Genomic DNA, 15,449 nt, shown 5'->3' with positions numbered 1-15,449 from the left:
AATGTCGCTATTCTTGATCTTGCGGTTGATTTGGGGATTTGGACTGACGATCGCTGTTCTTGAGAAAATAGGGCGCTACTCAGGTAAAAAAACCCTAAGGGGGGGGTTAGTCATCTAGAACTTAAAACTGGAACTGAGATAATTTGTGGGATAAATTTTTAAGGTGTTAGTCACATAGAACTAGGAAATATGATATTTTTTTATAGTGTTAGTCAAGTAGAACTTTTGTAGAACTAGAACTGTATTATTTTTTTGGTGCGTTAGTCAAGTAGAATTTTACTAGAATTAGAATTGGGATAATTGGTCATAATTATCCCACAAATTATACTACCTATATATATAACCATAAGTTCTCCTCTCTTAAATTATCCCACACATTGGAAAGAATACAATTGGGAAAAAAAGTGAAACGCCGCCTCCCTCCCTCTTGGTTAGTTTCTCCGCCTAGAAAATTTCTCTGCCATGAAGTCATCCGTTCATTTTTCTGTCTTTACTTTGTTTTTGTGATGATTAGATCTTTTATTATTATCTTCAAGATGTATTACTTTATCGATAGCTTTTTGACGTTAAATTACTTTATTATTATTTGTTTGATCTAAGTTTTCTCTCCACAACAGTGGTTTAGGTTAAGAATATAGTGTTGGTGGGTTAGTGCTAAAGATATGCAGGCTATTTATGCTTTTTTTATAAGTTAGAAAGCAACTTTGCGATCACATTAATTGATGATTAGATGTTGAATGGTTAATGGTGATATCTATTATTATTAAATCGGCTCAGTAAATTGATTGGGATATTTATAGTTCATCTGTCGATCATCTATTTAGCGGCCATGGATGTATTTTATTGCATTATATTTTATAGTTATTACTAGAATTTGCTTATCAATATTATATTATTTTTAATATATAATTATTAACAATAGTAATTTATACCCACCATTACCCCTACTAAATTATCCTACCAAATTATGCAACATCATAATATTATCCATCATTATCCCACCAAATTATCCTACCAAATTATCCCACTTTAAGAATTATCCATCATTGTTTCACTAAATTATCCCAGTGTCAAAATATTATCCTACTTTACCAATTATCCCAGTTCTACTTAAAAAGTTCTAGGTGACTAACCCCCCCTAAACGCCTTATATTTTTGAGATCTTCGGCTCTTCCTCCGATTTGAGCACTGTTTTTTCTCCGATTTCGAGCTCTGACATGTGGATTTGGTTGGTCTGGTTGAGCTGTGATCTGTTTGAGCTCCGATTTTGTGCATTAATTTTGTGCAGCTTAATATATATGCTCTGGTTGCTTGCCTCAACTATTGATCTGAGTTCATGCTAACATGAATATTAGTAGCAATTTCATTTTGGTCTTTGCGTAAAAACAAATTAGTAATTGATGAAGATCGATTATCATGAATGAAGGGCACAGTTTGCAAAAATTACCATGCTTGATCAACCTCGTGTTATAAATTTTAAGAATATTAGTAGCAATTTCGTGGTCTGTTTGACTACGTTATAAATTTTTCCATGCAAATTTATCATGATTGAAGGGCACAGTTTGCATAATAAGAAATTAGTATAGTCGATAAACATTTTATTTCTTTGAATGATGGGAAATGAATCAATTTTTATGGTTAGAAACTCCTTGTCTGCATTCAATTAGTTGATAGGTACATAGTTATGGACTTTCTTGTTCTTGAGCATGGCTTTGGGTTTTGATGAACTGAATACGAACTAAGAAACAAATTGATGATTAATTTGAAGGCAAACATTAAATGTGGTGACAAACTAAAAAACATTTTATTTCTTTGAATGATGGGAAATGAATCAATTTTTATGGTTAGAAACTACTTGTCTGCATTCAATTAGTTGATAGGTACATAGATATGGACTTTCTTGTTCTTGAGCATGGCTTTGGGTTTTGATGAACTGAATACGAACTAAGAAACAAATTGATGATTAATTTGAAGGCAAACATTAAATGTGGTGACAAACTATAAGCTTTAAGTGTGTAAAATCTCCAATAGCTCATTTGAGTGACTTATTAATAGCATTCTTCTCTATATGTACACATATTGTAGTTACCATTCTTCTTGACCTAGGGATAAGAAGAGAAAAATATGTATTTTTAATTGTGGGTCATGGACTAGGCTTGAAGTCATCATATTGAACAATGTGACCTTATTTTGTCTGCATTAGTTTCCAAATATATTTTTAAACCCAAGTCTAATAGCTTTGTCTTTTCATTTTGCTTAGTTTCCAAATATATTTTTAAACCCAAGTCTAATAGCTTTGTCTTTTCATTTTGCAAATAGGACCTTAGCAATATAATTAGACAACCATCTTCATTTATCTAATAGCTTTGTCTTTTCATTTTGCAAATAGGACCTTAGCAATATAATTAGACAACCATCTTCATTTATTGTTACTATCTGCTTTAATATAACGTTTGTATTTTAGATGGATGGTGATCTCGATGAAGAAACCGTAGTTAATATGTGTTCGGGTGCTGTACTATCTGTCTTGGTTATGATTATGGCATTCAGTTGATGCTTGGCCCTTATTTAAATTTTGTGCATGTTTATTGTACTCTTTGCCTTGGTTCCAGCTCTTGGTACTATTATTTGTTGTTGGTCAGCTATGGTTGGCCTTTGGTTTCATGTTGATGCTTGGCCTTTGCTTTAATTTTGAGCATGGTTTCAACCTGCTCTCGGCCTTGGTTTCAGCTCTTGGTTGGCCTTTGGTTGGTATGTATATTTTGTGTTATGATGATAGGCTATTTTTAAGATATGCAGCCAAAGTTTATAGCAACAATATATTGGCGAGGCAATATATTGCAGCCAACATTGTTTTATAAACTTTATGGCGAGGCAGATAATGAAATAATGACATTTTCTGAGCATAACTATTATGTTAGGTGGTAATCTTACCATGATGACCACAATCAAGTTTTCTTAATTTTTTAGTTTGAACCAAACACTAGAAAATGATGTAAAGTACTTTCACTACATATTTTCTTCTTTTTTCAAGTTGAACCAAACACTAGAAAATGATATAAAGTATTTTCACTACATATTTTTGGGCGAAACAAACACAAGAAACATTTTTCAGGAAAATGAAGGAAACACAAGAAAGTGAAGGAAAATCATCTATGGAAAGTGAAGAAAACGAACCAAACAGCCCCTAACAAGCAAAGGATCAATTCTATTGAACACTTCGGCTAGTAATAACATTTGAGAATAGATAGTAATAACATATGAAAATAGCCATTGAAAAAGGGATTAGCTTTTGACAATAAAAGGATGAATATAATTCCAAGTAGAATTCCACTAAATACTCCGTCTTGTTTATGAAATAAGCGAACTCGTAAAGAAAAGGTCTTAATCCAAAAATAGTGTATATAAAGGGTTGTTCGTTTCGCAAAAAAATTTTGAGAAATCAAAGAATAAGAAACCTATTTCCTATAATAATTGTTTTGAAGTTGTTTGGTTGGTTTAAAAAAGAAAGAAATTATAGAAGATGAGATGAGATGAGTTATCACCTTATTATTAGATGATGTGAGTAATTTTTAAAAAAAAATTGTTTTGAGGTTGTTTGGTTGGTTAAAAAACAAGGAAATGAATTGAAGGAATATTATTAGATGATGTTTTAAGGTTGTTTGTGTTTGGTTCATTTTTAAAAGTAAGAAAATAGATGAGATGAGATAAGTTGGAGGTATATTATTGAATGATGTGACACATACTTAAGAAAATCAATTTCTTGTTTTTTTTTTTGAGGAAATAGATGGAAAGGAAAGTTTAATGAGATGAGATGAGTTGTCACAATATTATTGAATGATGTGTGTAATTTTTAAAAATGTAATTAGATAAGATATGATAAGTTGGATGATGTGACACATTTCTTGTGTTTGATTTATTTATAAAGGTAAGAAATAAGATAAGTTGGAAGATAAAAATAATATTTTATTAAATGTTATAGGTGTGTTTTAGGAATAAAAATGGATAAAAATATTATTTTATTGATTTCCTTTTCTTGGTTTTTAAGAAACCAACCAACCAGGCCCTAAAAGGACATCTCATTTTGTGAGTGAGCCATTAAGAACTAGACAACTTTTTGAGTCTATCCTATTTGTTCAATTAAAAAGAACGAACATGACGAGTCATGGTTCAATCGGCTACAGATGACGCTTCATAATCATCAAGCCCCTCCAACATGCTACATAATCAGTGCTACAGCAACTTTAAAAAAAAATTAATGTTAGAGACATACCACCCACCACAACCCCAACCACACTCCCTCCTCTCATTACTACAGTAAACCGGACTTCACATGGGGATTTTAAATTTAGGCCCGGTTTACTGTAGCATTGAGAGGGGGGAGTGTGGTTGGTATTGTGGTGGGTGGTGTGCCCCTATCACCACTATTTATATGTGCTATAGTAATAATGCTATGGTAAATATTAATGTAGTATTTATTGTAACATAAATATTAAATCTTGAATTCTCTCATATTTATATAGAGTAGATGAGGACTTAATTAGCAAAATGAAACGTTTACTATAATTTATTTTACTACACTTTATTTATTAAACACGAATGGATCGGTAGAAAATAAGAAAGCGTGAATGCAGATATAGTTCTACAATTAAGTTTCAAATTCTAAATATAAATTTTTTTTTGAATTAACATAAAAATTTGTACTTTTCACTCGAAAAACAATCATCAAAATAAGAAAAAAGGACGAGGGAATGAGAGGAGCTCAGTGGAAGGAGAAGTCGTATAATTTGGTGGAAAAGGCTCACGGCGACGCCACTGCCCCAACACCGATCCATTTTTAGCTCATCATCGCATCCCATCAATTCCCAAAATTTTATTATTTTCTTAAAAATCGAAAATCACAACAACAAAAAAAAAAATCTTTTGGATAAAAAGAGAACATTTAAAAAAATAAAGAAAATAGAGATCGAATGACTTCAGCGTGTGTAACAACAAGATTAAGATCATCGACGAGTCTCACTGAAATCCGCTAAGATCTAATAGATCAATCATCATCAGCCATCAAAATCTCAATACATAAATTATTCAAAAATAATAAGAAAAACTAAACTCATCATCGCATCATCAAATATCCCCCCCAAAAAAAAAATTGAGATCAGTTGGTTTCAGTGTGTGTAACAACAAAAAATCAGATCACAGACGAATCTCACTGAAATCCGCTAAGATATTAGAGATCAATCATCATCAGCCATCAAAATCTCAACATTTAGATCCAGAAGAACTAGTAAAAATCTAAAGAAATTGAAGGAAAACAAAATTAGGGTTTTAGGTTGGGGAACTTCCGCAGAAATTAGCGGCTTTTGGAGGAGTATATATAGGGGGGGAGGATGAGAATGGAGGGGCGCGTTTAGGGTTAGGGTTTAACATGGGCCGGGCGATTGAACCCGAACGGATCATTTCGGGTCAAAGCGGACCGGCCCGGTTGCAGGATCAACAAGAGGTTTTTTAGATCAGGAGTCTCAAACTCACGTGTGGAAAGTTCTCATTAAGATACGTATTTTTCTAAATTGGTATAATTAACCTTTTGGAGTTACATGATCAACAAGCGGTTTTTTAGATCATCTCAAAATATCATTGTTAATTTAATTTTAGTCGGTCAAAATAAGTATGTCGTCTATCTCAAAAACTCTACTCTTGGGATATATCATCTAATAACATATTACGGACAAATTTTAAAAATCGACTCATTTACAAAAAAAAAAAATATAAAAATTGACCAATTTACAACATATTTGTCAAAATCGATCTAGTTTTATCCGGACGGCTGAAACTGGGTAACAAAACTTCACGGGACTCGGTAAGTTTTTTGGTCAAAATCAACTTAGTTTCAGTCAGATGGTTGAAACTGAGTCGATTTTGACAAATATGTTATAAATTGGTTGATTCTTGTATTTTTTTTTAAATGGGTCAATTTTCAAATTTGTCCGACATATTATCATGGGAGCCTACTTTTACACATGAGAACTTAGCTATACACAAATATACACTCACAAATCTTTGTATATGAAAAGTTCCCACATAGTTATTTATAGAAGTTCACACACAGAGTAAAGAGATGTACTAGTGCTCAACATAGGTTTTAGAAAGCTAATGATTGCTTCATTTGTATTGATATAATTATATTTTTGATAATACAGTTGCGTTATGTTAGTGATAAAACATGGCTGATATACTTTAGAGGGGGTATCTGTAGGCGTCAAAAAATGCTCATATATATCCAAATACAACTCAAGACTGAGAAGAGAACAATGTGCATGCATATGTCAAAATACACTGACAGGCGACATGTATAGGCGCGACAGTCCATGGTGACGCGCGTAAGGCGCGGCAGCCCATGGTGACGCGCGTAAAGCGCGGCAGCCCATGATGACGCGCGTAAGGCGCGACAGCAGAGTGTGACGCGCAAATGGTACAGTAGCCTCTTATGTAAATTGTTGACAGTTTTTAACATCCCTTGGAGGTCCACGTGGCGGCATATCAGAAAGAGAACATGTGCTGACGTGTACAAACAGTTAAACCACGAAAAAAGTGGTTAAAAGTCGTGGGAGGACGGTTGCAAACATGATGGAACGTGGCTGGAACTGTCTCTTTGGCCGCGCCAGTCCACACTGACGCTCCAATAGCCGCGGCAGCATAGACTGACGTGCCCAAAGAGCTTATACCCGATCAGTTATTTTTCCTCCATTTCCACTGTTGTGTACTCCTATCCCTATAAATACTTCCCTAGACACGAAACAAAGGAGGGTGAGCAGATTGGAGCAAAGAAGCTTAAGCTTTTGGTGCATTCGAGCAAGAGAGAGAGTCTTCATCTTTCATAATCAGCTTTTGGTGATTCCTAGAGATCTAAACTCAGACTTGATCTTTGGAAGAGTGAGCATCTTACATCGATAAGATATTCGCTTCAGATTCTTACATCGATAAACGAAGAAAGAATCCCTAAACCCCTTCACAATCTGTGAATCGGTGGTCCACGAGCTAACGCATCCCCGACGCAGGCAAAGATCCCAAGCAAGCAGCGATCCAAACAACGATCCTGCGTTTGTTTCTAAGAAGCTTGTAATTTGATTTTTGTTGTAAAGAGTAGTTTTACAAAGTACGAAGCTCACTCTTTTGCATTCATTGTAATCGATAAACAGTTATAATGAATTCTACAACAGAACTTGTTCCTGACGTAAACAGGTTTTTTCTCAGTTTTTTAATGTTTAATACTAATTACATAGTTAAGTGATTGTATTTAATTGACACTTTAACTCCTTGAAACTCTAATTAAAGAATTAAAAAACATACACTTGTAACACATTAGTCACGTTACCTAGAAAAACACCGCAAACACATATACAAAGAGTGGTACGAAGCAGAAATTAAAGAAAAACAGATAATTGTTCATTACTTTCAAAACAAAGTGAAATGAAAATAGGCAAAAAAAAAAGGTCAACCGCCGTTTAATATCTGATGAGTTGGAACTCCGCATCCACATTCCAACCAAGATGCGGGAACGGATAGCAAATGTTAGCTGAGAGCTCAGCAGTCTGGTCCTGAACCCAACCCGGCCTAGGGCCCGTCTGCTAATCGGGCCTCGGCGGACCCACAGAGAGACATGGGCCTCCCGGCCCAAACGCCACTCCAACGGCTTAACCCGCACGCGCGGTCACTTTGTGCAGTCCCGGTTTAGGTGCCCCTAACGCACCTCCACATCAAAAACAACAAAAAAGAATAAATTAATTTTTTTTGGGGGACATGATCACATCAATTAGGGCTGGGCATATTCGGTTCGGTTCGGTTTTAAGCCCAATCCGTATCCAATCCGAATTTTTCGAATTCTCAAAACTCTCATCCAGATCCAAAGTTTTTCCCCTTCATCCGAATATTTGGTCCAACCGAAATTCGGATCGGTTCGGTTTCGGTTTTGGACCGAATTATTTTCGAAGAACAAAACTTACAGGAAACCAAAACGGAGAGAGGAAAGTAAACTTTGTCACGAATAACCTCCCAAACCTAAATATTTACAATCGACCTCTAGAATATTTTCACCTAACTCCTTGTTCATCCTCTTCTTGCTTTCTGGACGCCTAACTTGCGTAGCATAAAGACTAAAAATGTCAGGAAAAAAGCGGCAGAGATGACTTTGTCTGTTGCCTTCTCTTTCTAACAGTTGCATCCCCGAACAAGAAATAAAATTTCAAAATCAACCGTTGATCAACTGCAAATTAACACGTGTCACTCACTAAATTGTTGCTTTCTATTTTTTAAACAATTTGTAGAGGACAATTGTATACGTGCTTTTTGTTTTCCCTGATTCATGTAGCTGAGCAAGTATCTTTTAGGAGTATAAAGATTAGTGATCAAATCACGATTACGAAGTTGATGTCTAATTATTCAAATAGAGAACAGAACTACATCTAAATTTTTACCTTTCCAAATGAAAATTCGGTTCGGTTTTTTTTCGGGCGGTTCAAGGGTTCAAACCGGATCCAAACCGGTTTAATTCGGTTCGGGCGGTTTAGAGTCTTCTTCTCATCCATTTAATCCGGTTCGGTTAACCGGCCCGCTTATTCGGGCGGTTTTTTCGGTTGAACCGGTTTTTTTCGGTTTTTGCCCACCCCTAACATCAATCAGTCAACTGGCAGAGTGTAAACAAAGCCAAAACCTCCCTTGTTCTCACATGGCTACCCCATTTCCAACCTGTCATCCTCCTTCCAAAATCTCCATCACCCAATTTTTTTTTTTTTTTTAAAACCAAAAAGAATAATAGTAAAAAAAATCCCAACTTGCTTCAATTGGCCTCTCCCTCTCTCTCTCACGCACACAACAAAGGACCAAGAACAACAGAGACACCACCCAAAATCACAATACTTTTCTCCTCTCAGCGAAGTGGGCAACTTTTTGAGATGTTCTCTGGTTTGATCCAGCGACAAGAATCCTCGATTCCAGCCCAGGACGAGATTCATGGTGGGCCCAGCTTGGTTCTGACGGCGGATCCGAAGCCCAGGCTCCGGTGGACGGCGGATCTCCACGAGCGGTTCGTCGACGCCGTTGCCCAGCTCGGGGGGCCTGAGAGTTTGTACCCCCGCGCCTTTTTTGCATTTTCTGATAGCTTTAGCTTAAAGATGACGTTTTGGGAAATGGGTGCGGGCTAGTTTCCGGATTTGTTGGCAGTTGGTGTAAAATCGATGTTCTTGTCATAATTTATTGGTTCTGCGATTCTGTTGCGTGCAATGCAATGTGGTTTTCTTTGATATTGTTACTTTAGAGCGTTTACCCTCAATTTAAGATCTTTTGCTGTAAATTTAATGTTATTTTTTTTTGAAATGGGTTCTTTTTTTTTTCCTTCTTCTTCTTTATTGTTGAACTGATGGTTTAAAAGGCTTTCTATTCATTTTGCTTTTATTTCCTGTAGCAACTGTAAAAAATTGCTTGTCTTTCATATCCATATTTTGCCCTCACTTTTGATAGGTTCAATAGAACATGTGGCATGCAATCTAGAACTGGGTATATTTGTGAATTATGAAGTATTTCATTGTCAAATTTGGATAGATTTTAGTTTTTTTAACTGGTTGCAGCCACTATTTTATTTACTGTCGTAAATTGTTTTGCTCTTAAATGCGCTTTCCTTGATGCAGATGTAGTTCCATTTCTGATTGCCTGTGATTGCTTGAGACTTTCCTTCCTTCTTGTCTGATGAGTTGACTTTTGTTTGATGAGTTTAGATTTTAAGTTTCTTCTTTTTATTTTTGTTTTTGCCCCTAATAAAGTTATATTAGAATTAAGGATAAGATACAATGTGTTTTTCTTGTTAGTCCATTTTATTTCTGCAAATTTTTGCTATGGGTGATTTCGACCTTTCAAATATTTAGAAATCACTCCAACATGCCAATGTGCTCTATGGATTTCGACCTTTCAAGTATATAATTTTTGTTGCAGAAGCTACACCAAAAACCATCATGCGAACAATGGGCGTGAAAGGGCTCACTCTCTTTCACCTCAAGAGTCATCTGCAGGTGGTTACATACTTTGATTTATAAACTTCTGGTGTAGCATCCCATTGTTAGTAGCATTTTAGCTATCTTGATTAATCGTTCGCCCGTGTCTAATAAACTTTTCAAGTGTTAGACATAGTTCTTACTGATTAGTCTTTTAAACTTGTACAGAAATACAGATTAGGCAAACAGTCAGGCAAAGAGATGTCAGAGCAATCCAAAGATGGTACAACCACAAACCTCAATTCTCTACATGTCCCATTTTTGATCTTTTTTTTGGGTTGGGGGGGGTAGTTGTGGTGTATTTGATTTGTCTCTTGGCCGGATGTTGAGCACAAAACGTGAACTTCCTGATCAACAGTGAATGTACTAATCCTTTATATCTCTAGTTCGCAAGCTGAATTTTACTAAATCCGTTCAAAAGAATATGTTCCAGCTTCCTTTTTGCGTTAGAGTAATAGCATAATTAAGGTTCTATTTTCAATCAAAAATTCAACTTACGGAAGGATGCTCTGATTCAAGCTTCTGTCTTTTATTTCTTGCCTAAATGATATATCATGAAGCAGCAAGAGATTAGTAACTAGTACTATTTGTGCACTATTTATAGAAATATGACAGGGAGAAAACATGCACTCCAGATGTTCTTCTACCTATATGACATAGATGCTTGCTTTATTTCTTCATACATCATTGATGTTGTTTGGCTTTGTTGAGCCTTATACTTGCTTTCCTGTTTTTTTTTTTTTGTTCTAAATTTCAGCTTCCTACCTTTTGGAAACGCCAAGCAGCAGTGCCTTGTCTCCGAGATTGCCTACTCCTGATGCAAATGAGTAAGATCACACTTCTGAAAATTGAACTTAGGTCTTTACTTAATTCTTTCCTAGTGTAGTTTATGTTACATACCTAAGAACATTACCTAATGTTTGAATGCCTATAGGGGCCAAGAAGTCAAAGAAGCGCTAAGAGCTCAAATGGAAGTTCAGCGACGGCTTCATGAACAAGTGGAGGTATTTCTGTGGTTTTTATATTTTTTTGGCTGGAGTAACGTCTGAATCTAGAATCTTTTGATATTTATACTCTTAGTGAGTTAGTGAATGGTGCATGAATATGCAACTTGGACTAACTTCATTCCCTTTTTAAATATCACTAGAATCTCTCTCTTATATAGCATGTGAATAATTGAGGTCAATGCATGCATGGGTCTCCTCAGAGAGTAAACCGGTACATTTTTTGTGCTTAAGGGAACATCTAGGAGCTTCAAAAGCCTGAGAAAGAGGGGTAGCCATCTAGGGTTGCTAGCGTGTATGTCAATGTATTAGTGACTTAATTATTGGAGAATGTGGTGGAGGATTTGAAGTGGATTGATTTGATATGTGTACTCTTCCAAGATGTGACACGTAACTGAATTATTTCAATCATTGTGATGCCATCCTTATATTATTTTAAGTGATAAGCATTCATAGATATATCCATTTTCCAAATTCCGAGTAATGATAGTCAACTGCTGGTGAATTTAGAAAAATACTCTATGTATGGCTCAAAATCAACCTCATGATTTGATTTGTGAGCTGCTCCATTGAGTCAAAACCTAAAATGCACTGGAGTGATATACAAGGAGGCAAGCAAAGTAGTAAGGAAGACCAAGCAGAAAATCATTCAGAGTGCTAACATCAGTGGGTTTGTCCTTTCAGCATGAGATAACTGCTACAGTTTTGATCTACTATTTTCATTTCCCTGGTTTAGGCTCATCAAAGTGACTTGCTTTGTATTTGATTTATCCCCTGCTTCTGGATTAGTTATATGCAAGGGTTGAGAATCTCATGATCTCCTCTCTGTATTCCATCCTACTCCTTGTCCTTGTCCTGATATAGTTCTATATAGGTTTCCCTTGGACACTTTCAACATGTATAAAATATAACGTTTGCTTCCCTGTAATTCTTTTTTGCCCCATATGCAATGAAAAGATTAGAAAAATACATTGTCAGCATCCCAGCAATTAAATCTTGCTGATGCATGTCAATAATAGGCAGATGACGATCTAAGGGTCAGTGGGTTATAATCTACTCCACATACTGACAGGGGCGGATCCAGGATTTTAGTTCTGGGGGGGCCGCGTACAAAAGATAGATAAAAAAATTTCTCTAACTAAAAGGAATTCGACGTTCCTTAAAATTTTTAAAGTCTTCAATGATATCATCAATGCTCAGACTTTTAGCAATTTCTCTTTTAATAAACACCATTAATACGTCGGAGAGGAAAGTATCCTCCATTTTGCTTCGAAGCCTAGTTTTGACGATATTCATAGCTGAGAATGATCGTTCTGCAGTAGCAGTAGAAACTGGAAGAGTAAGCACAAGTACGATCACTCTAAAAATGAGGTCGTATGTAGCAGATTTATTAGTCTTTACCAACCATTGACACAACTCAGAAATGGTTGAAAGAGTTTTGAAGTCTGACCCTTTGACTACATTATGCTCATAATGTTTCAGTTGCATCTTCAAACTCTCTTTTTCTTCACTTGTAAAATCTTGTGCATAAAACTTGACAATAATGCTCTTTTCTTGAATGAATCCATTAGTGTCCACAAACCACAACACAATAGACATTTGCTCTTTTTTTTTACTCATCACGGGCTTCATTAACAATAATGTAATACTTGGCAACTCCAATTTCTTCACGAATTGCATTTTTCAATCTCACTGAAAACACATGAAGTATTTGTTTTTGAATATCATGACTTGTATATTTGGCATTTTTGGGAGCTTTCGCAATTGCCTTTGAAAATTCGTCATTCTCCATGGCCAGCACATCCAAAAATTCAAGAAAATTGCCACGATTGGACGAACTAGATTTCTCATCGTGGCCTCTAAACGGAATCCCTTGGAGTGCAAGCAATCGCACCACAAGTATGTGAGCTCTTAACCGAAGACGATTTGTTGCAACTTGTTCAGCATTGAAGTTGTCGAATCGCCTTGATATATGTTGCGGTTGGTTCATCAAATCCTCACATGCCTTTTCAGCATTACGATGGAGTGAAGATACATTATCTTTTCCTATTTCAATGAAACCCCCTTTATTAATCCCTTAAGAATAACCCCCTTTATTAATAAACCCCCTTAAGAATAACCATTCGCTAAATACCTCTTCATAAATTTCCAATTTCAATGAAACCCCCTTTATTAATCTTGTTGCTGCTCATGGTAATGTATTTATTATTAATATATACATAAAATCCCTCAAATAATTAATATTCACAAACTAATTTTTTTCCCCAAATTAGGAATAGAGCACCCTAATTCCCCCCCCCCCCCCCCCCCCCCCGGGCCTTGGGGAATAGATCATCCTAATTTTTTTCCCAAATTTTGGGGGGGCCGTGGCCCCCCCGGACTGTATGTAGATCCTCCCCTGCATACTGAGCTTTATTAAGTGCCAGGTTCATGCGAATGAATCCTACAATATAGCTGTCAAAGCTGAAGGCGACATCAGATCTGAGTGTCATCTTATGAAATATATCTTTAAAGTGACGTGCATTATGATATTTATATTTAAATTGCTGTAGAAGTAAGGAAAATTTCAACCTCTCATTGTGATATTAAAATAAATATGTTAACAGTAGCTTTCATTACCAATTGGCTAGCTCCACGTTAGAATGGAGGGAACGGAGAAAGGTAGTTCTGCTTATGTGATCCTCGTTCCTTTCATTTCAGCCCTCATATTTTTTGCATTCCATTCCGAGTTATGGAGCTTAGAGAACAAGTTTATGAATAAACTTTTGTGAAATCAGGGTATGTCCCCTTGGTCATTCACTACTATAATCATAGCAGAGAGGTGCTTTCAATCTAGCTTAACTTTTCATTTGTCTTTGATGGCAGAGAGACTTGGAGGTCAGTATACTTTCTGAACATGGCTCTCTTCTTTTATGTTAATATATGATTGTGCTTATGAGCTATCTAAGGCAGAAGCACGGGGATAAATTTTGAACCCTGGTGATTCTTAGTGAGAATCTATCCACTATCTGATAATTGTCAGGCAAACTCCTCACTTATTTACTTATTCTACATTAATGCTTATTTAACTAAATGATGAAAGGAGGGCTAGAGATAGGCCTACAAGCACTGGATTGTAAGCAGTTAAGAAAGATATGATATATGATGATGATTGACTTAATGGAGGATATAGCTCGCAGCGAAACTAAATGGAAGAGTAGGATTCATGTCAATGACCTCGAAAATTTGGGATAAAGGCTTTGCTGCTGTTGTGCATTAATGCTTATTTGCCATAGTTTACTCAAAATTATTTATTCTTGGCTATCTATCAGGTCCAAAAACACGTGCAAATCCGAATGGATGCATATCACAAGTACATTGACTCCTTATTGGATAAAGCATGCAAGATTGCCCACGAGCAAATCTCTTCCTCGGGCTTGAACAGTCCATTGATGTGCTCATCTTCTGTACCTCTCAGCCCATCTTCATTGCATCAAATAACGGTTGGTGGTATCACTCTTCAGTCTCCCGAATCCAAGTCTTCTCTGTCTTCCATTGGTGAAGGTCAATTCTTCTACCAGAAGTCCCCTGAACTAAAAAGGAAGCTTACATAATTTTTTTTGTCGGGTTAATTGCACATAGACCCCCTGTAGTGTTGCTGTCTTGCACCTACTGACCCTTGTAGTTTCACTGCTGCAGCTAGACCCCCTAGTCAGCTCTAGCTTAAAGTTTTTTGTGACCCCCTAGCCAGCTCTGGTTGGGTCTATCGACCGCCTGCAGGTGCGGGGGTAGCAAGTGCAAACAATGATATTACAGAGGGTCCATGTGCATATTGAACCCCCCCCCCCCCCGCCCCCCCCCCCCCTATTTGTCATAACCTTATCCCTGTACTAAAAAAGGAAAGTTGGGTAGTATTTTTCTTGTGATGAGAGTTCCTCACATGAAATTGGTTATGCGGTGGCTTTGTCATTGGTTATGTATGTATGTACTATCTTCAGCCAAACAAGATTCTGCCTTAGTTATGCTCCCTTCTACCAAACAAGATTCTTGTTTGTGTTATTTGCTTTTTCGTGGCATTTGTTGGGAATTTAATGTTTATTTCCTCCTTTCTGTTGAAAAAGTGGAAACATTTGTTGTGATCAGACATTTCAAACTTTTTGAAACCATGCAAATGTTTACGTTGTCGGCCTAAATCTCTGCCATTCACCATGTCCATGAAGCTTGAATTGTGGGGAATCCTTCAATGTGTCTTATCACTGCACGATCACTTAAGAGCATCTCCAACTAAAAATGGTGTAGTTTTTACATCAAGTTGGTGTAGTTTTTATATCAAATCACTATTTCATCTTCAACCCATTACACAAAATTTACACCAAAAAGAATATTTCTTTTATTATTCTTATCTTTTAACATTTTTATCTATTTA

The 15,449-nt window shown here is 36.2% G+C and overlaps 1 protein-coding gene across 1 annotated transcript; it reads left to right on the top strand.

The window, feature by feature from the left end:
• LOC109851569 (protein PHR1-LIKE 2-like) lies at positions 8,765 to 14,669 on the top strand. The gene is made up of 6 exons (XM_020421808.1): positions 8,765 to 9,117; positions 9,982 to 10,058; positions 10,209 to 10,263; positions 10,798 to 10,867; positions 10,975 to 11,044; positions 14,356 to 14,669. The coding sequence occupies exons 1-6, from the start codon at positions 8,949 to 8,951 to the stop codon at positions 14,635 to 14,637; spliced, it is 723 nt and encodes a 240-aa protein (XP_020277397.1). The 5' UTR covers positions 8,765 to 8,948; the 3' UTR covers positions 14,638 to 14,669.

The sequence above is a fragment of the Asparagus officinalis genome, chromosome 1 (genome assembly GCF_001876935.1).
Source record: "Asparagus officinalis chromosome 1, Aspof.V1, whole genome shotgun sequence".
Taxonomy (NCBI): Eukaryota; Viridiplantae; Streptophyta; class Magnoliopsida; order Asparagales; family Asparagaceae; genus Asparagus; species Asparagus officinalis.
Note: the sequence above shows the minus strand (reverse complement) of the source record. Positions and strands in the feature narration are given on the sequence as shown.

Coding starts and splice junctions, on each gene's coding strand:
- LOC109851569 (XM_020421808.1), top strand. CDS start 8,949: ATGTTCTCTGGTTTGATCCAGCGACAAGAATCCTCGATTCCAGCCCAG. Junction 10,059..10,208: donor ACCTCAAGAGTCATCTGCAG/GTGGTTACATAC, acceptor AAACTTGTACAG/AAATACAGATTAGGCAAACA. Junction 11,045..14,355: donor GGCTTCATGAACAAGTGGAG/GTATTTCTGTGG, acceptor GCTATCTATCAG/GTCCAAAAACACGTGCAAAT.